The following is a 23,638-nucleotide window of genomic DNA, read 5'->3' on the forward strand; positions in this document are numbered from 1 at the left end:
AATCTTTTTCACTCTGTTCCGCTAACAATAATTATTTATTTTGTCGTGCAATAATTATTTATAGAAAAATTACACGGACTAAGCTAGTTGAAACATTGGTATTACAATCTAACCAACGTTTCATTTAAGTTTCAAATGTAGCCAGATGATGTGGCTTATTAGTCATTTAACAAAGTACTACATTAATCTTTATTAAAAGAGATTTGTACGTAACTAATTAGGCCACTTTAAACATGTGATTTTAGATCTAGCCTACGTTTGACAATTTTTAGGGATATAGTCAAATGACTTATGTGACAATAATTAAGGTCTGATTTGCCCTTATTTATTAACAAATTCGTCACTTTCTCTCTCCTTTTTTTTTCAAATAATTTTTTTTGCATCAAAACTTCAAAAATTCGTATCTTTCTCATACAAACTTGAAATTGAGTGATTTCAGATCCTACAAATTCGTGACGTCGAGATCTTCAAAAATAGACTTATTGTGTTTGATAAAAAATTATGTTTAATGCTTCATATTTACGCTTCCATTTATATTTTTTTATAATTTCAAAAAATTTCAGTTATTTCCATATTTAAGGTAGTAACGTGATTTTTCATCAAACATAGTAGATCTATTTTTGAAGATCACGGCGTCACGAATCCGTGGGATTTGGAATCACTCAATTTCGAGTGCATATGAGATAGATATGGTTTCTTGAAGTTTTTATGTAAAAAAAAGTGTATGAAAAAAGTAGGAGAGAGAAAATGATGAATTTGTTAATAAATAAGGGCAAATCAGACCTTGATTATTGTCACATAAATCTGTTGGCTATTTCACTAAAAGTTGTGAAACGTAGGTTAAAAACAAATTTTATAGTTTCATTTTGACTATTTTACTACACTGCCCTTATTAAAATTGGTTGAACATAAACATGTAACCAACGTTTTGATCGCATCGAAATAATGCAGTTTCAATACACGTTAACTTAATTGTTCCATAATATTTTCTTTCTTTTTTAGTAGTTCAATTAATTGCGATATCAAGTTTTTTTTTTGTGAACTTCAGTTAATTTCTGTTTATTTTGTTTCTATAATTTACTTATGGATATTTTCAATATTTTATAATCGTTTATTTCTATAAAATGACTAGATTATAAAAGTTATCAAACGTTGACTATATCTTTATAACCATATTTTAAATTGACTATATTGCTATATTACCCTTATTTATATTTGGCAAAGGGATCGAACATCCGGCAGCCCAAGGCCTAATTAGCTCATAGATCGCAATAATTAAGCTATACATATCATCATGAATACCATTACTTTTGCAAAGTCGATAGAGAGAAGGCAATGGGCCGGTCCAAAGTTAGGCAAGAGGCGAGACCTTTCACAAACTCAACAAACGCCACGATCTCTCTATGAGCCATGACGTCAGCCCGGCACCTCATCACGAGCGCCGGCAGAAACAGCCACACCGCCGTCGCCGCCACAAACCCCACCGCCGCCGGCCCCCAAACCTTCGCCGGAATCCCCCTCAGTCCCCTCTCCGCCGCCACCTTCTTCGCCGCCACCTCGGCCGCCACGCAAACCCCGTGCAGCGCGAAGAACGCGGTCACGGCGCCGTCCGGCCTCGCCCGCCCGATGTTGTACATCACGAGCTCGTGCATGGCGCCGGAGACCAAGAACGCCGCCACCACGGCCGGGATCGGGGCCCACCTCCGGCCGAGGAGCCCAGCGGCGAGGCCCCGCACGGGGACGTAGACGGCGGGGCGGAGGACCCTGCTGGCCGCGAGGTTCCACCGCCGGCCCCAGAAGTCTTGCAGCGACGAGGCCATGTAGGGCTCGTCGAACTGAGGCTCGAGATCTACGCCGAGGATGGCGTGAGAGGCCGCGGCGAAGGCCGCGAGGATGAGCTCGAGGCCGGCGTAGGTGTAGACTGCGTAGAGGAGGAGGAACGCCCTCGGGTGGATCGCCGACTTGTTCAGATAAGCCGGGACCACCGTCGCAAAGATCGCCGCCTTGGCCGTGTAATTCGCTACCGATTTCCCTTTCTTCTTCGTCTTCTTCTCCGGCTGTTCAGGACAAAATATGAATTTCAAGATAAAGTTTTAGAATTCTTTTAAAATACAATACGTAAAAACAAAAATAAAAACACTTCCCTCTTTTTCTTCATCTGAAAAACAAGGACAAAAAATTAGGATAAGAGGGACCAAATATTAAGTGCACATAATTTTTTTAGATTTTTTCCATAATTAATGTTCTTAAATATTGGTTAAGAGGAGGATTATTAATTCTATTACACAAAAAAGGTTAGGGGTGGATCAGCAACCTCGGGATGGTTGATTTGGATGGGGAAGCAGGCTAAGGCGAGGAAGCGCGGGAGAGAGAGGTCGGCGGATGAGAGGGGACCGAGTGCGAATGAGAAGAGGAGGAGCTTGAATGTGGCGAGCCATGAGACGAAGAAGGAAGTTGGGCCACCGAGGAAGATGGTTCGGAGGCTGAGCGGAAGAACGAGGAACAGAACCACCACCGGGAAGACAAGGAGGAGCCTCGTGGGGCCGGGCTTCGTGATCTTTCCGATGACGTGGCAGTAGTAGAGCGACGCAGCCACTACGGTCCACACCATTGCAAAGTTCCTCATCTCTCCCTCCATTTTCTGTGTAGGATTTATATCACTCTCAAGCTTTGTAGCGTAGCACCACCGGGGTGTGTCTTATTTTATTGTTGTGATATGGGAACCTTCTTCCGTTAGTGCTCGTTTCATCAATTGGCGGCTATATACGTACACGTACGGGTGGATCACATTATAGAAAGTAGAAAAATGAATTTAGTTATACGTCAGTTGTAGAGCTAGAGTACGTAACGACTATATATGTCATGTAATTATGTAAACATGCTCTTTTCTTGGCCTCATTAATCATTGGTCAAAGTTATTTATATATACACACGCGAAGAGTGGCTTATTATACTAGCTGATCTAAGTGGACATTTGGACCAGTTAAAATTAATCGTTCATTTTTACCGTGTTTTCATTTCAGTGTCTTAAGTAATACCGTGCGATCGATGTATAAGATATATCTATTAAAAAGGTGTCACAAATACAGAACATTAATACGTGAAATTATGAAAACATGCGTGGATATAATAAAAAACAAAGCAAACAAAATTATAGTGGGACAACTAAGAATCACAAAAGCAAAATTTGATCGGTCCACACACACAGTAACTTCAAATGTGTCACGTTGCGTTCACGTACGACCAGTCACATCAGATCTAATATTGTTTTTGAGGAGACAGTGGTAGTAAGTTAAAAGTCTCTAAATGAGTCACTAAGTTGATATTGTTTTATAATATAATAGATCTATATTTTCTTTGGTTTGTTCTAGATATTTCAACGTTCTAGATTATGTACAGTACTCCCACTTTTTCCTGATGATCAGATGAATTTTGAGTGCCACGGAAATGTGTTGGAAATGACAAATATTCGAATGGGATCTATTCAATTGATTATGAAAAGTTTGCAGATTCTTATTAGGTCATGTTTGGTTCTTATCTCAAAAACAGTTTTTGAGTTGAAAATTTTGAAAACAAAAAGTGAAAATGTGTTTGTTTTTCAAAAAATTTTGAAGTTGTTTTGTAAAAAAGTAAAAAAAACTGAAAACAAATAAAATGTGTTTTTGGAAAAAAAAAATTTCTCTTCTCTCCTCCTTCTCCTCATCTTCTCTTTTCATTTCTTCAAAAACAAAAATGAAAACTGTACCAAACACTTTTTTCAGTTTTTTCACTTTCTCAAAAACAAAAATGAAAACTGTACCAAACAGTTTTTTGAAAACAACTCCAAAATAATTTTTCAGTACAACTACAAAAATTAGAAAATAGAAAACAAAAACTTTTTGAGTTAAGTACCAAACACTTAATCTTCGATATAGTCGAAAAAAAACTAAAATTGTATGAAGCAATCTATACACATAGCTTTAATTTGAGCTGCGAATACTCTAGAAACAGAAATATCCACATTAATCGCGGGTTTGATTCCAAAATAAAATCTCACAAAAGTAAAAAAAAAAAAAAAAAAAAAAAAAAAAAAAAAAAAAAACTCACTTTGTAGAATTTATATAAAATTACTTTGAATAAGCTTTTAGACTCTCTAAAAGTCACTCGATTTTGTAAAAAAATTAGGATGCACCATATTATCCTTCCTAATAGTGTCGTGTATCAGAATTTAGACTCTCACGTACATTTAGATATTCATCGAAGATCTAAAAATCAACAAAACAATTAGAAAAATAGTCAACCTAAACGTTTGACATTGTGACGTGTCATAATATATGGAAGTTTTATCTAAAGATTTACGTCTGTAAATACATGAACATAGCTATTTACTTAAGATTTATCAAACGTTGACTATTTAGCAATATCAAACGTTTAAGTTGGTTATTTTCCTAATGAACCCAAAAATCAAATTAGGATATCAACATATGAAAACAAAAACTTAACTAACTGATAATACATCTTAGTTAGACGTTGGCAATGCTAGCTTTCTCCTTTTAAACTCGACATTCATTAAACAAGTTTTCATCTCTTTGACTTTGCCTCAATGCGTTGTTTAAAATAAAGGTTAATAATGTTATAAATACCTACTGCTTTCGATTTGATACACGTAAATATCAATTATTTTTTCAACAACAAATACCGAACGTTATGTTTTAGGATCACTGTTAGCATTCTTGTTGTTAAAGGACATGTGAAAGTGAGATTTTAAAAGAATGATTACACGTGTATAAACCAAAAAAAAAATCACTATTTATAAGACAACGTGATCTCAGCTACAACAATAAGATAAAGCCCATTAATTGCAAAAGGCCCAAAATTTCCATCAGCCACAAAAAGTCAGCAATAAAGCAGCCTATTAGGCTGCAGTTACAATTTTAAGGCTGATAATAGCTTTTTAACGTTAAAAAATACTAAGAAACCAAACGTTTTTTTACAACATTTAAAGCTATATTTTATCCTCCTATTTATACATTCCTGATTATATTTATTTTAGAAAAAATGGCATGAACTAGCCAATTCAAACTATGGCTTTTGTAAAATAGTCATAGTTTCATTAGGTTAGGCAAAATAGCCACCTCTAATAGGAAGAAAAAAAATAATCCACAGTACGAAGAAGAACGCCGGCACCACCGCCAGATTTTTCCAAGAGCTCTTCTCTGCAACTTCGGACTCATCACTCCGAAGAAGAACGCCGGCACCGCCGTCGGAGGCAAAGTCCGACGAACCTTTCCAGCGAGGAAGCCCTCCTCGTCGCTGTAGCGTGACGGAGAGTCCCGAATCTCCGTCGATCTCCTCGCCTTCGCCGCCGTGACGGAGAGTCCGACGGGAGGTAAGATCGACGGAGCGATCGGGACCATCGCGAGCGTCGAGGACGCAAGAATCGCGTCGCCGAAAAAGGAGATGTTTCGGTTCTGCTTCAGATCCTCGATTTCCAGATTGTCATTAAATTTAATCCTGCCTCGATTAATTTTAATCCAGCCCTCATAAACCTTACATTATGTCTTTATAGTTCGTTGGGATTAAATTTAATCCAACCTAGATTAATCTTACTTTGGCTAGTTTGTTTATAGTTGACAAACTATGGCTATTTTGCAAAAGCTTAAGTTCTATTTGGCTATATAGCCGCTTGACCCTTTATTTTATAATATCCAAATAACAAAAAAAAAGTGATTAAAAGTCCAAAGAAAGATATAAAGTAATTTAAATAAAATTGAAATAGGCCGCATTTTTTGTCTCTCACCCAAGACTCCCGATTTTTTTGATCCGGCTCTGCCAAGAACGTTGTTGCGGCCGTTGGGGCAAATGACGTAGATCATGAAGCATTTCGTTGCTTTGCGAAGCGCAGCCATGGATTCTTGTCATCTTTCGATATGTGCAACCTCACGATGAGGAGATGAGTAGGAGGGCGGTGTTACTACGAGGTAGGTGAGCCCGATAGTAACGTATGATTTAGCACTCTATATTGATATACATGAATGTTAGTTACATTGATATAATATATACAATTTCTTATGGACTATGATTCTCTTAAAAAGAAGTGATTTGCAAATTACGAAATACGGATTATTCAAAATAGAAATAATTTTAGAAAACTAAATAAAGGCTTAGTTAAATAATAAATTAATACGTAGTTATTTTTTATGGGTCCATTATATTTACACTTTGAAATTGCTATTTAGCCAATGTTTAGTAAATATTTGGTAAATAGTCACATTCATGTATTTACACGTTTAAAGTGACGTAAATAAATTACCATTTTATTTTAATGAAATGAAAAATAAAAATGTCGCGTCATGTTTGTAACTATTTATCTAATATTTATCGAATGTTGGCTATATAACAATTCTAAACGTCTAATTAAACTAACTAGTTACCTAATTTTTTGTTTTTTTATTCACCGCGGTTAATTTAAAATATACTATGTATGAGTAAGTGTCAAAAGAATCGTGTCGAGTCCTTCATGTCGATACCAAGTGTAACAAAATGGTAGCAAAGATCAAGATTTGTGTAATTTTTAGACTCAATGGAGAGCATTTATTTAATTTATTAAGACCTTGATTATTAACTTTCGTATAAAGAGAGAATTGGACTTATCTCTAAATTTATGAAATATGTGATTCAGATTAAAGACTACAATTGGTTACTAACGTAATCTGTAATTATGTTAAGTAAAAAAAAAAAGGGTTATGTTGCTATACAGCAAACGTCAAAACCTTAAAATTTATAAATAACCAAAGTTAACTTAAACCAAAAAAAAAAAAAAAAACCAAACATAGCGCACATCAAGAAGTAAATCTTAAAAACACACAAACAAAAACATTACGTAATATTCAAAAACAACCAATAAAAAAAAATAAGAAAGAAAGAAAAAACAGAGTTCAACGCTTGACTACAATAAAAACAAAACCTAACATTTAATAGTTGTTAATTGTGATTAATATGCATTACAAACATAAAAACGAATAAAATAGAAGGAGCAAAGATAAAATAGATGTCATAATTAACAGTTAGTACATGTAAATAGTCGTTAATATGCATAGTAATGCTTTCTCCATAATAATAATAAAAAAATAAAAAAATAAAAAAAAACTTATGCAGAGAAATAGAAGAAATGATAAACGTACGCTGATTTTTTTTAATAAGAATTAAAAGCTGCAAATGGTTGTTAAAAACATGAATATGCATTAGGATCATAAAAGCGCAAAAAAATGACGAACGAACACATAAACATATTTATTTGAATCTGAAACTTATAGATGAAGCGGGATTCGCTTCATCTGTCAAGGGGTCAAAATTATAATTTCTATCTTATTTAGATTTGTTGGTGGAGAAAAAAGAACGGGTCTCGATCTCGTCAATGGATTTGAATGTAATGAATTGAAACAAGTGAAAATAATTCATGAAGCCTTATTGATAATAACTTGATAATGCAAAGAGAAGTGACTATGGAGACGTGAATAAATGTAACCAAGTGTGCTTCAGAGATGAATGTGTGTGCGATTTTCGGAGATTGAGGCTCTATTTATAGCCATTATCACGTTTCACGTCATCCCCTGTCTTCGCTGCCACGTCCCCATGATCTCCCTTGGTCGCTGGATCACGTTACACATGGTTTTGAACGGGCATTCACGTGTGAGATGAAGGTAACGTCTCTTTTTCAATTTGTAACCTCCTCCACGTGGTTCCACTTCGTACGAGCATGATTGGTAATACGTCTTCGAGCGTTGAACTTGTCGAGCCTTGTCGAACTACGTCATTGGCTTCAGTCAGGTGTTTGTCACCTCGTCGTGTCTTCGTAAGCTTTTCGAGATGGCATTCAATCAGGTGTCATCGATTTAAAATGACTAAGTGCTATTTCACAAACCTTCGAGGTCCAAGGACTAGTGATTTCGAGGTGGACTTAAGCTCTTTAGGCCCACGTGTGTGACTTGACCCAAATAAGACGAAGTTCCACATCAACACTTATAATCATTGACCATATTCGACAAAGAGAGAAAGATGATTCCGCCATGCTATTACACAGCAAAAAACGATTGTGAAAAACAAAGATATCAAAACAATAGAGAATGTTGCTAAAAGTTGAAAGAATAAATGATTGCTATAATTTTGGAAATAAATAATCAATTAACACGTAATTAGTCAATTAAATAATTAATTTTCAAACTATTAAATGCACAATCGACTTACATTTAAACTATATTATAGAAGGGGCAGTAATGAAATATTAAAAATGTGTAAATGTTGTCACATTATCCTAGTGACAATTTTTCGTTAAAAAATGAAAGGTGAGTTATTTAGCAATTCACATAATTTTAGTGGCTTAGTTATTTACAAATTAAAAAAAATAAGAGCTGCTTTTTTTTTTTAATAAAAACGAATCTTAATTATATTTTCTATTTACGTTAGTTTTCATAAAACACAATTTAGTTTTTACACACACAAAATTGATATTAAATTGTTCAACTCAGCTTCAACCAAATAATCTACTACAAGATAATATAAATACTAACGGGTTCAACTCAAATAGTCAAATCTCTCTCCCTCGCAAAGAACCCACGTTTTGTGTCTAACCAGAGAAATCTTGCCCTTTGATTGGTCATACAGATACCAAAAATATAGTCTTTTTCGGAATCCAAGCAGACAAAAATAAGGTTAAGTAGGTGAGAAAAGTTTCTATACATACTTGGTTTGGTTGCAGAAACGTGTATGCATTGTGATTGGACAGCGAATAAACTAGAATCACGATATTTAAAACTATTTTTGCCATTAGAGAAGAAGACAGAAAATCCACTTTCCCACCCACCTGCATAAGGACACGTATTTTTATCATGTATCAATAGTTTGAGTTCCAAAACAAACAAAGATTTGAATCCAGATTACGTACAAAGAAGGGGAATGAAAACTTCATGTACACGGTATTATTATTGCTTCACCATGTGACAGCACAAGTTCACGGTACAAGTTGATCAAAAATCCATGGAATTTTAGCCTAAAATCCTACAACATTCTCAAAAATCACTAGTTATTATGAATCCACATGAACAAAAGTAGCAAAACGACAAAAGAAGAGCTGTCAAGTGAAGTCTATGATTAGCCAGGGCCTCCACGCAGCCCAAGCCCATTTAGGCCCATTCAAACGTCAAACGACGCTCTCTCTCTCTCTCTCTCTCTCTCACACATACAACACACAGTTCGGAACTGAATATCAGAAAAGCTGTGATTCAACGCGCGGCAACCGAGATCCCGTAAAATTAAAGGCAGCATCGCCAAGACCCTTAAAGAAAGCTCCCATGGCGGCGTACTCCTCAAACGCCCTGACGTCAGCCTGAAACCGGAGGAATGGCGGGAAGAAGAACCAGAACCCGGTGGTGAACACGAACACGACGGTCAACGCCCCGGAAACAACCCTCGGAAACGCAAACCTCCCGGCAACGACGCGCTTGACCTCGATCTCCACCGCGAGGCAGAACCCATGAAGGAAGAAGAAGCGCGTGACCTCCCACGTGGGCCTGAGCCGTCCCATGTAGAAGAATATGAGCTCGTGCATCAACCCCGACACCGCAAAAGTCCCCATCACGGCCAAAAGCCCCGCCAACTTTTTTCCGACGACCCGATCCGCCGCGGCGAGAACCGGGTCGTACACGGTGGGTCGTAGAATCCGCGTCACGGTCAGGTTCCACCTCCGACCCCAAAAATCCTGAAGCGACGTGGACATGAAGGGCTGGTCAAACTGCGGCTCGAGCTCGGCGCCGAGCACGGCTCGCGCCGAGAAGGCGGCGGCGGCGAGGGCGAGGTCCAGGAAGAGGTAGATGTGGATACTGTATAGGATGAGCACCACGGTCACGCCCATGGCCTCGCTGTAGTCGTAGGCTCGGATCATCGCCCCTAGGGCTAGGGCTTTCAGCGCGTAGTAGTGGCGGTGGTGGCTTCGCCTCTTCTCATTTTTGTTGCTGCCGATCTTGATGGGAAGGCAAGCGACGGCGAGGAAGTGGAGGAGAGAGAGGTCCGGCGAGGAGAGGGGACCGCGGCCGAAGGAGAAGAGGAGGAGCTTGAAGGTGGCGAGCCAGGCGAGGAAGAAGGCGGTGATGCCGCAGAGGTGGACGGAGGTCAGGCTCAGAGGGAGAGCTAGGAATAGGGACACCACTGGGATTACACACAAAAGTCTACGGACACCTTTTCCGACGAGCTTCCCGACGGCGTAGCAGTAGATTAGACACGCGTACGCCGTCACCCATACTTTGATGCAGATCATTATTTGGTTCTCGCTTTCCATTTTTTCTTTTCTTTTCTTGCTTGATTTCGTCTTCGCTGTGCTGTGACATTTATGTATAAAACATACAAACATCTCTTTCACATGGTCTCTGATGTAAAGCTGTCGATTGGGCCTTGGCCCAACCCGGCCCAATAATAAAGGGGTCCGGGTCGGCCCAACCTAAAGTAGAGAACCATCAGGACCAGCCCGGGCCCAGGCACAAGGCTCTCTGGGTCACGGGCCGGGCTTGGTCCTGGGCCGAGTCTGGGCCTGGTCTAGGCTTGGTCCTGGGCTTGGTTCGAGCATGGTCTTGGGTCTTGTTTGGGGTTTATTTTTGGGAGATTTGCACCAAAGTCACTTCTTATGGACAAAATTGCATCTATGTCACCACCAAAAAATGTGTTGCAAGTACGCCACTTTTATTTATTATTAGACCAAAATACCCTTAAAGTAGAACCATAGTTAAATATTTACAAAACAAAAGTAGACTAGAAGAAGAAAGTAGAACCACAGTTAAATATTTATAAAACAAAAGTAGACTAGAAAAAAAAAGTAGAACCACAGTTAAATATTTACAAAACAAAAGTAGACTAGAAAGTTGAATCTGTGATTTCGGCGAGAGCTCTGGCGAGGGTTACGGCGGCGGTGGCCTCGTCGGAGCGGCGATCGGCGCGGTAGTCGGAGCTTAAGCTAGAGATATTAGAGTTTGGGAGGGAATTTGATGAGAGATTAGGGTTTGAGTGTGGATATGAATTCTTGTTGGATATAAAATAGAAGGGTAATTAAGACATTGTATATGTGACAAATATGCAAAAAATGACGCGAATGCAATTTAGACTCATTTGTGATACAAATGAAATAATGTGCTGTTGTTGTGACTTCAACAGCAAATTCCACTTTATTTTTGGCATGTTTGAGTTGTTTTGGGCTTTTTTAACGGTCCTGTTTTGGGTTCTTTGTTTTTTTTTTAATTGTTTTGACAACTTAAAGGCCTATTTTGAGATTGTGATTGATTATATGTGACTGCTTAAAGAAGCAGAAACTTCATCCTCTAATATTGTAAAGTACGTCGCAATCGAATCTTCATCTCTGTTTTGTTATCGCCTTCTTACATCCTCTCAATCCTTTAAAACACATTAGGTCTTCTAGAATATCCGGACTCATTGTTGATCTTCTGTCGTCGAGTACACGGTTACTTGCACTAAATGCTTGCTCTGACGCAACACTTGATACCAGAGTGACAAGAATGTCTTGGGCAATTAAAGACAGTGTTGGATAATGCCCTTGTTTGTTATTCCACCATTCTAGAATATCAAATTCGTCTAGATTCTCTGTGTAAAATTCAGTTTCCAAATATTTAACAAGCTTAGAAAATGATGTTTGAGAAGATGACGACGACGAATGATGTCTCGAATTATGAATCAAATTTTTGGCAATATCTTTTATTTAACCATCAGTGCTAACTAATAATTGACATCTAGGAACTAATGAAGTTGCAATGACATATAAAAACGGTACTCCTTCTCAATAATTTGTAAATTTTTGTTCATAGGTAAAATAATTAGCTTAATAGATCGTATGGTCTATAAGTAACAAAAACGTTTGAAATATTAAATAATTCATGTAACGCAAGATGAGCAGTTGGATAGTATACACCTGATAATACTTATGTGCATTTGCAAAATACTTCAAAAAATCCATGGAAGTAATAAGCCGGATCCTACTCGTAGTTCTTGAGAAATTAAGATGTACAATAGTATCAAATAAATCTCTTGAGTTTATATAGAGAATATTACATAGAAAATGAACGAGTTAGAGAATTAAACACTAGGAGCTAGAATATTTAAAAAAGTACTTAATGTTAAGCAAGTACAAGTGTTATAGATAATATTATATGTATAATACATATATTTAGAGATTAAAAAAAATTGGGCCTTAAACGGGCTTGTGCCTGGGCCGTGCCTGGTCCGTGCTTAAGCCGTGCCGGTTCTGTGCCTGGGCCGTGCCGGTTATGTGCTTTTCAAGAGCTTCGGGCCGGGCTCGGATTTTGGGCTTAAAACGAAGGCCCAAACCAGGACCAATTTAAAAACCGGACCGGCCCGACCCTTCTTTAATCTGGGCTGGGCCGACCCAAAACCAATTAAAATAAGGGCCAGGCCGGGTGGCCCGGCCCAATTGACAGCTTTACTCTGATGTGTATCATATTACTTTATAATTTAAAAAGTCTTCCGTTTAAAGCGGGTCTACCAATTTTGAAGATGTGAAAGGAAAGGAAGCGGGACAAACAAATATAAAGAAGTGGCTTCTAACTGATTCTGCACAAAACTCTGTTTTTGTTTTTAGAAAAAAAAAAACTAAACTGCTTATCTAGTATTTGGAAAAACTGTTTTTACATACAACTTCAAAAGCGATTTTAGATTTTGTACATAAGATGGAAAAGTTAGGATTCTTAGCTTTTAGAAAAAAAAAATTTAAGTTTGGTATATAAATTACTGTAATACACTCGTACAAAATATTATTCATATATATGTATATAAATAAACATATTAATAATTATTATTTAATTATTAAGAACATATCTATTTTAGTCTTTTTACTATAATATATTTATTTTACCAAACGCTAAATCATTTTTTATTACCAGCAACAACTGTTTTATAAACAGTTTACCAAACACCTTGTCAGTTTTCAAAAAACAGTTTTTTTTCAAAAACTGAATCCAAAAGTACTGTTGAAATTTAGATAGCAGAAAAAAATCAAAATATAAATGGCGGAAATAATAAATAAACATCAGAGTTGATAACCCAGTTCGACAAGTCGTGTCTATGCTTGGAGAGCCTTTGCCCAGTGGAAAGAAAGTTATTATGATTACGTAATACAATAAGGATTTACACTTAACAACTCTCTCGCTAACTACTCGACTTAAGTATATCCTCTTCAATAGCTATTTAGACTCCTCCTAAATACAAGATCCCCTCGATTCCCATAGCAAATCTCGGGAGAGACTTCTAAATGTGTTTCCCAAAAATTTCAATGAAAAAACCTAACCTCGTGCTTCTAATATAATCACTCGAATATAGGCAACAAAAATAGGTAAAATACACCTTAAGAGTTTGAGCACAATTCATTATAAGCTTTTTTTTAATCACTCAAGTAAATCTCTAAAAAGGCGTGAGTGAATACGGTATGGTTTTGTCCTATTTATAGAGAGCGGTAGGTCAAAACGATTCTTGAAGTTGGATTAGGAGTACCAGCCTATTATCTTATCAATCCACGATGTAATACTACTTCAATTCGGAATAGCTAAGCCCAAAAGTGAATGGGCAATAACTATTGCACAAAACAACAGAAGCTGCAACGCTTCCATAAAATAATTGAAATAAGGCTCAATAATATCCAAAATTAGATTTCACGATTCTTTAATTATTTCTCCAACATTAAATTGTTGTCAATGACACCCACAAGAAGAGTTGTAGTCTTTATTTTGTACATTTGATGTAATAAAGTCTCACGAAGACTCTTGCTTGTAATTGCTTATTCATTTAATAAAAAGTTGAAACATTCATTCATTCTTCCTTGTCTGTTTGAAGCTTTATGATAAAACATTAGTCTTTAGTCCATAAACAAACTTAACAACTTACGAAGAGACAAATGTAGATTTGCATTAACAAACTCTTCGTAGTTTGCTTAAAACGATATATTCGCAATCTAAGGGTCAAAGGACTATTGACCTCAGTACGATTGCTAGGAGAATCTATGATGTCTGGTTTTGGGACATTGAGAGTTGGAGACTCTATAGTTCTTCTAGGTATCTTTCGAAGGTACTGAATTGACCAGTGCACTTCTAGAGACAAGATAAGAACAAACCATTTAACCTCTTACGTCTCGAAGTCACTACGTATGAATTGCATCGTGCTTACCTCAATCCTGAAATGAGACATGCCATTTCACAGCTTACGTATTCTCATTTGAGAAAGTCAGAGTTTGGACTCACTATATGATTTTGAACAGGACCTATTGGTGAAGTACTAAGTTGTGAAGATGTCATGAGTAACTTTATGAAGTTCTCATAGATATGGAATTCATGTACAAGATTGCTGAAATGCAATGTATATCACCTCATGCTTTGTTCCTTGGAATGTGAATAAATGAACTGGGCAGTGTCCAAATTGAGTCTTGACTCTTTTGGATGAAACAATGTGACTTGTTAGCTCCTCGTCAATACATTTTTTCTAACTTATTCACAAGCGACAAAGGAGTTTAGGAAATAACAGCTAGAAGGGTAAAATGGTAATTTTGTAAATCCCGACTAGCTGATGATATTCATGAAGGGTAAACATAGATAATATTCGGTGGATCCACTCATTACAATTAAGTTGAATTCTTGAGTAGAAAATAAATTCATTTGAACCGAGAGATTTTCAATGTCAACTCCTTAGTGGAGTCAGTTGACATTAAGCTAAACTTAGAAAATGTTTGTAAACTTTTGAGTCCAAGTATTTAGCTCAAGCTTTGTTTATTTGGATCCATGAGGTCACTGTCACAAATCATATCGAGTATGAATAGTTAAACTAGAAGCTAAGTCAAAACAAGAACGATACAAGTTTTACGAAAATTGTCGAAAGGGTAATTTTGTCTTTTTGGACATGGCATGAAATGAATGTCAATAAATTTTTTGACATTGTCATATGATGACTTAAATCATTCGGCCATGATGTGTTCATTGAGCCTTGAGAATTAATTTCATTTCATAGAATTTTACTTAAAAATTCTTAATGGGATTTTCTTATGTTGTCATGAACAACTGAAGAAAAATCTAGAAAGCCTTTCTAGAAGCCTTTTGGCCGTCTAACCCAAGGGAATGGGAGATAAAATTTCGTGTAGCCCTAGTTGAAAGAGAGATTATTTTGTGCATTAATGTATGAAGATACTTGCCAAAAGAAAAAGAGGAAACAAATTACCTTTAAGAGGAATGAGGGATTTCGGCCAAGGCTTAAGGGAAGCAAAAGAGAAAACAAATACAAAGCTTCTAGAAGCCTTGTTTGGCCGCCCAAATTAAAGATAGAAAAAGGGAAATATTTGCTCATGAATATGTGATATTCTATAGAAGAGGAAACTACTGATAAGTGAGATTCATTCACACTTATCTATGACTCTTAGATAAGAATCGAAGCTTGTTCTTAATGTTTTTGATATTATTTTGTAGTTTTCATTGCATTTTCAGGTTTGAGAGAGTATGAGAAGGTGGTGGTGCGAAAACGGGCTGAATCGGAGCTAAATCGAGCAAGTTATGGTCATTTGAAGTCAAGTCAACAAAAGTCAACGGCGGTCAACAAGAAGTCAGCTTCTCAAGGCTGGCGCGCCGCGCCTATTTATTGGAGCGCCGCGCCCCTGGTGACCAAATTTTCACCCGAGAGCTCGAGCGGCCAACGCGCAAGAGAGGCGCGGCGCGCCTGTTATGTGGCGCGCCGCGCCAGGTGCTTTTTCAGAATTCTTGGAGCTCGTCTTTTAAATTATTTTTGGCCTTTGGATCTCATCCAAGGGTCCATATTTGCTCCGAAAACCTCTTCTAAACCCTCATATACACTTATTCAAAAAAAAGAAAGAGGAGGCTTTAGCATAGAACACTTTAGTTTTTGTTTTGAAACCTTGAGAGAGAAAGTGAGAGAGAGAAAGCTAGGGTTGACACTCATTTTTGTTCTTGAGCTTGGAAGTGAAGAAGAAGAGGGAGAAGTGACAACCTCCATCATCCTCATCATCTCCATTTGTTCATCTTTAACTCTATCTCTTTTATTTATTGTTATTTACTTATTTACTCCACTTAATGCTTTGTTGAACATATTTTAAGCTTTCAAGCATTCTATTGAGTTTTGTTGATTATTTTTATCTATTGAGCATTGAGTATTGTGATTACTTTATTGTTTTATCTTAGTGGACTATTGAAGTAGTGCTTGAGTTAATGAAAGCTTTGTTTGGTTGTTGAGATTAGCATTCAATGTCTTATTTCTTTATTGTTTTGTTTCTTTTACTTATTTCAATTTTACTTTGTTTATTCTTAATTATGAGTAGCTAAATAGATTTGGGGTGCGATGTAGTTGAGTAGTTGAGTTGGTTAGTCAAACCTTTAGATTAGATTTTGTGCTTCATGGTTGGGTTGAGAGTGAAATATTATGGGTATGGGTTGTGTGTTAACGCTAATTAGAGTAGCTAACTAATTAGTGAACCTTAGACGAGTTTAGAAACCGAGAGGTAATAAACGAGTGAGCTCTACCCGTCCCATCATTAACCTTCCTAGAGCTATAGAAAGACTAGGGGGTAGATGTAGTTGATTGAAATCCCGGGCTAAATGCGGTTTTGTGTTTTAGTAGGACCCAAACCGAGAGGTGTAAGTTCGACACGTAACTAGATTCCTAAAGACTCGAGAGAGATTAGTGAATGTTTTAAGAGGGATTGAGACTAAATTTTACAACTCTAAACCCGAGCTTAGAATCGTACCAAGACCGACCGACTCGATGAAATAACGAAATCGCGCCCCTTCCTTTTAACTTGTGTTTAAATAGTGTTTTCACTTTTGTTTACATTTCATCTTGTTCTCAAAACAATCAAAAACCCCCCATTTTTCATTTTCCATAACTCGAAAAAGAAAGCTAGTGAGTTTGCTTCGGAAATAGTCTAGAGTCCTTGTGGGATCGATATCCGTGCTTTTGCACTTTATTACTTGACGACACGTTCGCTTGCGTCGTGTAGAATTTTTCTTTAGTTAAGAAAATTCACATCAAGTTTTTGGCGCCGTTGCCGGGGACTTCGGTTCTATTTTCGATTGAATTATCTAGTTTAATTTTTGAGTTTGTTTGTTATTTTTGTGCTTATTGTGTGCCTCTTATGTTTTAAAGGTGTATGCGACGACGTAACCCTCCGCTCATTCCTATCAATCACGAGATCGAACGGACTTGCCGACGGAACCGAGCGGAGGCAAGGCGAGCCGCCATGGAAGGAGGCAATGAAGCACAACATCATGCTCGTCGAAACGCGGAACATGGAGAAGAACGAAGGACCATACTCGACTATGGTCAACCTACTTTCGACGAGCACCAATCGGCAATACGAATTCCGGAGATGGAAGGGAACCCAAACTTCGAGATTAAAACCTCGATCATCCACATGGTGCAAAACAACCAATTTGCCGGTTCCCCCTCCGAAGATCCGCAAGACCACATCAACAACTTCTTGCGGATTTGCAACACGTTCAATCTCCCTCACTTATCCAAGGAGGCCGTGTGTCTACGACTCTTCCCGTTCTCCATCCGAGACCGCGCACATGGGTGGTTATCCTCTCTTGCTCCGGGTTCGATCACCACATGGGATGACTTATGCTCGAAGTTCATCTCACGATTCTTCACTTTTGAGAAGATGACCCGGAGGAGAAACGAAATCCATAACTTTGGACAATACGACGGAGAGTCCCTTTACGAAGCGTGGGCTCGCTTCAAGGACATGATTCGGAAGTGTCCGGGCCACGGTATTGCGGAGTGGGTGCAACTCCAAATCTTCTATAGCGGGCTTATGGCCTCGACGCAAGACCGAGTCAACACCGCATCGGGGGGCTCACTTCTCGACAACACCACCACCGATGCATTTGCACTACTCGAGAAGATGGCCCAAGTGAACGATCAATGCCCGGTCGAGAGAAGAATTGCCGCGAGAGAGCCGATAACTCCGGAGATGGAGCTCCTCAAATCGTTGACAATTGAGGTAGCCAAACTCGCGAAGACCGTCCACGGAAAAGAAGCGGTGAAGGCGGTGGGAACATCTCACCACAAGTGTGGTTTGTGTGCGGGTCCTCATCCGACGGACGAATGTGGCGAGATAGAGGAGTCCAAGTTTGTGGGAAACCACAACAATCGTCCCACGTACCAAAACTCGGGGAATTATTACACGGGAGCGAGGAACAATCATCCAAACTTCTCATGGAGAAATCCTCAAGACCAAGTGGCGATGCAACCGGCTCCACCTCAACACCAACAACCATACCTTCCACCACATCATCAACAACATCAACACCCACCGCCTCAACAACAACATCAACAACACCATGGGAGCTCACAATACCGGAATAATCCTCCTCCTCAAGACAAGAGACCAAATCTTGAAGATTTAATTGCCCAAATGGCAATTGAAAACACCAAGTTCATGACGAACACCACGGCCGCACTCGAACGCCAAGAAGCGGTCCTCAAAAGCAACTCGGCCCAAATAAGAACTCTTGAAGTTCAAATGGGTCACTTCGCTAAAGCCATGAGCGAGAGACCGCAAGGGTCCCTTCCAAGCAATACCGATGTCAACCCCCGATCACAATGTAACGCCATCACTTTGAGAAGTGGTAATGTGGTTGACAACTCGACCGAGAGCCAAGAGAAAAAGAAAGGAAAGGGGCATGTAGACGAGTCTTCACCGACGGATCAAGCTTCACCGACGCGACTTCCGATTGCTCCACCAACCACCAAGGTTCCCGTTCAAGTCCCGTTCCCTCAATGCCTCAAGAAAAACAACATCGACAAGCAATTTGGTAAGTTTCTTGACATCTTCAAGAAACTAGAGATCAATATACCATTTGCCGATGCGATAGAGCAAATGCCGAAATACGCGAAATTCCTAAAGGAGATCATTTCCCACAAGAGACGGATAAGCGAAGAGTGCGATACTATAGCTCTCACCGAGGAGTGTAGCGCGATTATCCAACGGAGGCTACCCACGAAGTTGAAAGATCCGGGGAGCTTCACCGTTCCTTGTGATATTGGAGGCTCGAATCTTGGGAGGGCGTTATGTGACTTGGGAGCTAGCATCAACTTGATGCCGTACTCAATCTTCCTCAAGCTTGGAATCGGAGAAATCAAACCGACTCGCATCACGCTTCAAATGGCGGACCGGTCAATCAAGTATCCTCGTGGAGTGATTGAAGATGTACTCGTCAAGGTTGATAAGTTCATCCTCCCCGCGGATTTTGTTGTGCTCGACATGGAGGAAGATCGGAACATTCCGATCATTTTGGGGAGACCTTTCTTAGCGACCGCCGGTGCGCTCATCGATGTGCAAAAAGGAGAATTGAAGTTGCGGGTCAATGGCGAAGAAGCTCATTTCAACGTCTTCGACTCGGTGAAGTATTCGAGAGCTAGCGATGACGTGTTCCGAGTCGATATGTGCAACGCCATCATCAATGATTATGCTCACCAATCCACCGACTCACTCGAGGTATGTCTTCTAAACTCAATGGATTTTGCTAATGAGTTGTTGAGATGTGAAGCTTTAGGTGAAGCAAATTACATGGATAGCTTTGAGCCAAACCGAAAGAAGTATTTTGAAAGTTTGGGAGAGAGACCACCACGAGTCCTTCCATCCATCGAGAAGCCACCCGAGCTAGAGCTCAAGGAGTTGCCATCGCACCTCCGATATTCCTACCTAGGAGACGAGTCCACACTCCCGGTGATCATTTCCGCTCACTTGAGCAAAATGGAGGAAGAGAAAATCTTGGAGGTGTTGCGGAGACACAAGACCGCTTTAGGATGGACTTTGTCCGACATCAAAGGCATTAGTTCATCCTATTGCACGCACCGAATCCTCATGGAAGACGACCACCGCCCCTCGATCGAGCATCAAAGACGACTCAACCCGGCGATGAAGGAAGTGGTGAGAAAGGAGATTTTGAAGTGGCTCGACGCCGGAGTCATTTACGCCATCTCCGATAGCCCTTGGGTGAGCCCGGTTCAATGTGTGCCGAAGAAAGGAGGCATAACGGTGGTGAAGAACGCCAACAACGAGCTCATTCCGACTCGAACGGTGACCGGTCACCGCATTTGCATGGACTACCGAAAGCTCAACAACGCAACTCGGAAAGACCATTTTCCGTTGCCATTCATTGATCAAATGCTCGACCGTCTCGCCGGCCACAACTACTATTGCTTCCTCGACGGCTATTCCGGGTATAATCAAATCGCCATCGCCCCCGAAGATCAAGAGAAGACCACTTTCACGTGTCCCTACGGCACGTTTGCTTTCCGGAGAATGCCATTTGGGCTATGCAACGCACCGGCGACTTTCCAACGGTGCATGATGGCGATCTTCTCCGACATGGTGGAGCGTACCATCGAGGTATTCATGGACGATTTCTCGGTGTTTGGTTCCGACTTTGACCAATGCCTTGAACATTTGTCCATGGTGCTTTCGAGGTGTGTTGAGACCAACCTTGTGCTAAATTGGGAGAAGTGTCACTTTATGGTGAAAGAAGGCATTGTGTTGGGTCATCGAATCTCGGCGAAAGGATTGGAGGTTGACCGAGCAAAGATAGAGACGATTTCTAAGTTACCTCCTCCAATATCGGTGAAGGGAGTCCGAAGCTTTCTCGGCCATGCGGGTTTCTATAGGCGCTTCATCAAAGATTTTTCAAAGATCACTAAGCCTCTTTGTGGCTTGCTCGAGAAGGACGCGAAGTTTGTTTTCACTTTGGAGTGTTTGGAAGCTTTCAACACTCTAAAGAAGATGTTAAGCACGGCCCCGATCATCACCGCCCCGAATTGGGACTTGCCTTTTGAGTTGATGTGTGACGCGAGTGACTTCGCGGTTGGAGCGGTTCTCGGTCAAAGGAAGGACAAGGTCTTCCACACCATCTACTACGCAAGCCGAACTCTCAACGAAGCTCAACTCAACTACACCACCACCGAAAAGGAGCTCTTAGCCGTGGTGTTTGCCTTCGACAAGTTCCGGCCGTACGTCATCGGAAACAAGGTGGTAGTCTACACCGATCACGCCGCGATACGATATTTAATGACGAAGAAAGATGCCAAGCCTCGGCTTATTCGGTGGGTTCTCTTGCTTCAAGAATTTGATGTGGAGATCAAGGACAAGAAAGGAACGGAGAATTTGGTAGCCGACCATCTCTCGCGTCTCGAGACCTTTGAGCACGTCCATGATCGTGCCAAGCCCATTGACGACTTATTCCCCGACGAGAAACTCATGGCGGTTCAAGGAGTCGCACTACCATGGTATGCCGACTATGTCAACTATTTAGTCGGCGAGGTGATTCCGGAAGACCTCAAGTCGTACCAAAAGAAGAAGTTTCTCTCGGATGTTCGAAGGTACTATTGGGAAGAGCCGATTCTCTATCGGCAATGTGCGGATCAAATCATTCGTCGGTGCGTTCCGGAAGATGAGATGGACTCGGTGATGAGGCATTGCCACAAGTTGGAATGTGGAGGGCACTTCGGCCCGACACGCACCGCGGCTAAGATTCTCCAAAGCGGTTTTTATTGGCCGTCGATCTTCAAGGATTGCCGAGAGTTCATCATGGCGTGCGATCGATGTCAACGGACGGGAAACATCTCCAACCGAAACGAGATGCCATTGACAAATGTTCAAGAGATCGAGCCGTTTGATGTGTGGGGGATCGACTTCATGGGCCCATTTCCATCGTCCTATAACAACAAGTATATCCTCCTCGCGGTGGATTATGTAACGAAGTGGGTCGAAGCTAAAGCGACACCGATGAGTGACGGGAAAGCGGTCCTAAACTTCCTCAAGAAGAACATCTTCTCTCGATTCGGTACCCCTCGAGCCATCATAAGCGACGGTGGGTCTCACTTTTGCAACCGCCAATTTGAAGCGCTTCTCACCAAGTATAGCGTTACCCATCGGAAAGCGTTGGCTTATCATCCTCAAGCCAATGGCCAAGCGGAAGTGTCGAATCGAGAAATCAAGCAAATTCTCGAAAAGACGGTGGGTAGTTCGTTGAAAGATTGGTCTAACAAGCTCGACGACGCTCTTTGGGCTTACCGAACCGCATTCAAAACGCCCTTAGGTATGTCTCCGTATCGACTTGTTTATGGAAAAGCTTGTCATTTACCTGTTGAGCTTGAGCACAAGGCCTTGTGGGCGATGAAAAAGCTAAACTTCGACTACCAAGCGGCGGGGCAACAACGACTCCTTCACCTCAACGCCCTCGACGAGCTAAGAACCGACGCGTATGAGAACGCAAAGATCTACAAAGAAAAGACCAAGGCGTGGCATGACAAACATATCGTGCGCAAGGAGTTCGTAGTGGGTCAACGAGTTCTTCTCTTCAACTCTAGGTTGAAACTCTTTCCCGGGAAGCTGAAATCTCGATGGTCCGGACCGTTCGAAGTCACTCAAGTGTTCCCGTACGGCTCGGTGGAACTCAAGGCCGCAAATGGATCGGTATTCAAAGTGAATGGACAACGTGTGAAGCCTTACTACGGTAGAGTATTCGAGAGTGAGCGGGTAGTCACTCTCCTCGATCCCGAACGATGAACATCAAAACGGTACCCCGTCGAGCTCTAGACGTTAAATTAAGCGCTTATGGGAGGCAACCCACAAATTTCTTTCATTGAATTTTCATTTGATTTTCTTCAATTTTATTTTCTTTAAATATTCTGTGTGAAGTTTTCTTTCTTAGTTTTTATTCTGTTCTTTTTTTTTGTATTTCAAAAAAAAAAAAAAAAAAAAAAAACGAGCTACAGGGAGCGGCGCGCTTGACAAGTGGCGCGCCGCGCCTAAAGAAAAAAAAACTTACCGAGAGCAGGCGCGTTGAGGCGCGCTCAAGGGCGCGGCGCGCCATTGCTTTTCTGGACATTGGCGCGGCGCGCTTGATAAGTGGCGCGGCGCGCCTACGCGTTTTAATAACCCCGATTTGGCTCAAAACACCTCATTTTCAAAATTTTCACAAACTCTCTCCTCTTCTCTCCGACCCATACTCATTTTTGCTCGAAAATTTCTCATTCCAAACACAAAATTTCTTCAAAATCTTGCATCCAACATCATCATTTGTGCGTTTACTCCGGATTTCATCGTCGATTTCAACTCCTTTTGGCATTTTTTCACCCGAATTTCAACTTTTGAGGTGAGTTTGATTTCGAATTTTTATGAGTTGTTTGCACATTTTGAGCTTGGATATTGGTATAATAATGTGTTTAGGATGTTTTTAGATGTGTTTGGGTGATCAAAACTCTAGTTTAGTGTGGTGTTCTTAGGAAAATCTCATGCACGCTAGGTGTTCGTAAAAATGTCCGAGAGAGAAATTTTGTGATTTTTGTGTGTTTTAGGCCGAATTTGAACTTGTTGTTGACTTCATATAAGGTGGTAGTGTGGTGCATAAGTGTTGATTTGACAATTTTGAACATAGGGTCGATTTTTAATTTTTTCCATATTGTGACCCGTTTTCCCGGACGCCGCGTCCCGGCGTCGGGAGTCTAATGCCGTGTCGAGTTGTGATTTTCAGGAATGGCACCAAAGCGAGCGAGGGCGGCGTCAGCCCGTGGAACTCCGTTGTCGAGGCTCATC

At 40.3% G+C, this 23,638-nt stretch overlaps 3 protein-coding genes across 3 annotated transcripts; 1 reads left to right on the forward strand and 2 right to left on the reverse strand.

Moving 5' to 3' along the window:
- Positions 1 to 1,142: 1,142 nt before the first annotated feature.
- On the reverse strand, positions 1,143 to 2,650 carry LOC149385387 (putative long-chain-alcohol O-fatty-acyltransferase 5). The gene is made up of 2 exons (XM_089626915.1): positions 2,315 to 2,650; positions 1,143 to 2,057 (listed from the first exon to the last, which is right to left on the reverse strand). Exons 1-2 carry the CDS (start codon positions 2,636 to 2,638, stop codon positions 1,305 to 1,307), a joined length of 1,077 nt encoding a protein of 358 aa, XP_089483041.1. The 5' UTR covers positions 2,639 to 2,650; the 3' UTR covers positions 1,143 to 1,304.
- Positions 2,651 to 8,931: 6,281 nt separating this feature from the next.
- Positions 8,932 to 10,645, reverse strand: LOC149385388 (acyl-CoA--sterol O-acyltransferase 1-like). Its single transcript, XM_089627484.1, has one exon. The coding sequence runs from the start codon at positions 10,382 to 10,384 to the stop codon at positions 9,245 to 9,247; it is 1,140 nt and encodes a 379-aa protein (XP_089483610.1). The 5' UTR covers positions 10,385 to 10,645; the 3' UTR covers positions 8,932 to 9,244.
- A 6,633-nt stretch (positions 10,646 to 17,278) lies between these two features.
- On the forward strand, positions 17,279 to 22,609 carry LOC149385389 (uncharacterized). The gene is made up of 4 exons (XM_089626321.1): positions 17,279 to 18,116; positions 18,423 to 20,518; positions 20,615 to 21,505; positions 21,623 to 22,609. The coding sequence occupies exons 1-4, from the start codon at positions 17,279 to 17,281 to the stop codon at positions 22,607 to 22,609; spliced, it is 4,812 nt and encodes a 1,603-aa protein (XP_089482447.1).
- Positions 22,610 to 23,638: the final 1,029 nt, after the last annotated feature.

Source organism: Urtica dioica, chromosome 9 (assembly GCF_054948205.1).
Source record: "Urtica dioica subsp. dioica isolate 48M chromosome 9, U.dioica_male_clone48M_v1_H2, whole genome shotgun sequence".
Classification (NCBI taxonomy): domain Eukaryota; kingdom Viridiplantae; phylum Streptophyta; class Magnoliopsida; order Rosales; family Urticaceae; genus Urtica; species Urtica dioica.

What these genes read in the sequence shown, in the direction of transcription:
- LOC149385388 (XM_089627484.1), bottom strand. Translation starts at nt 10,384, where the DNA reads ATGTTTGTATGTTTTATACATAAATGTCACAGCACAGCGAAGACGAAA.
- LOC149385389 (XM_089626321.1), top strand. Translation starts at nt 17,279, where the DNA reads ATGGAAGGAGGCAATGAAGCACAACATCATGCTCGTCGAAACGCGGAA. An exon ending in AACATCTCACCACAAGTGTG is followed by an intron (nt 18,117 to 18,422) that starts GTTTGTGTGCGG and finishes CTCCTCCTCAAG; the next exon opens with ACAAGAGACCAAATCTTGAA. An exon ending in CCATGGTGCTTTCGAGGTGT is followed by an intron (nt 20,519 to 20,614) that starts GTTGAGACCAAC and finishes AAAGGATTGGAG; the next exon opens with GTTGACCGAGCAAAGATAGA.
- LOC149385387 (XM_089626915.1), bottom strand. Translation starts at nt 2,638, where the DNA reads ATGGAGGGAGAGATGAGGAACTTTGCAATGGTGTGGACCGTAGTGGCT. An exon ending in TCCAAATCAACCATCCCGAG is followed by an intron (nt 2,058 to 2,314) that starts GTTGCTGATCCA and finishes TGTCCTGAACAG; the next exon opens with CCGGAGAAGAAGACGAAGAA.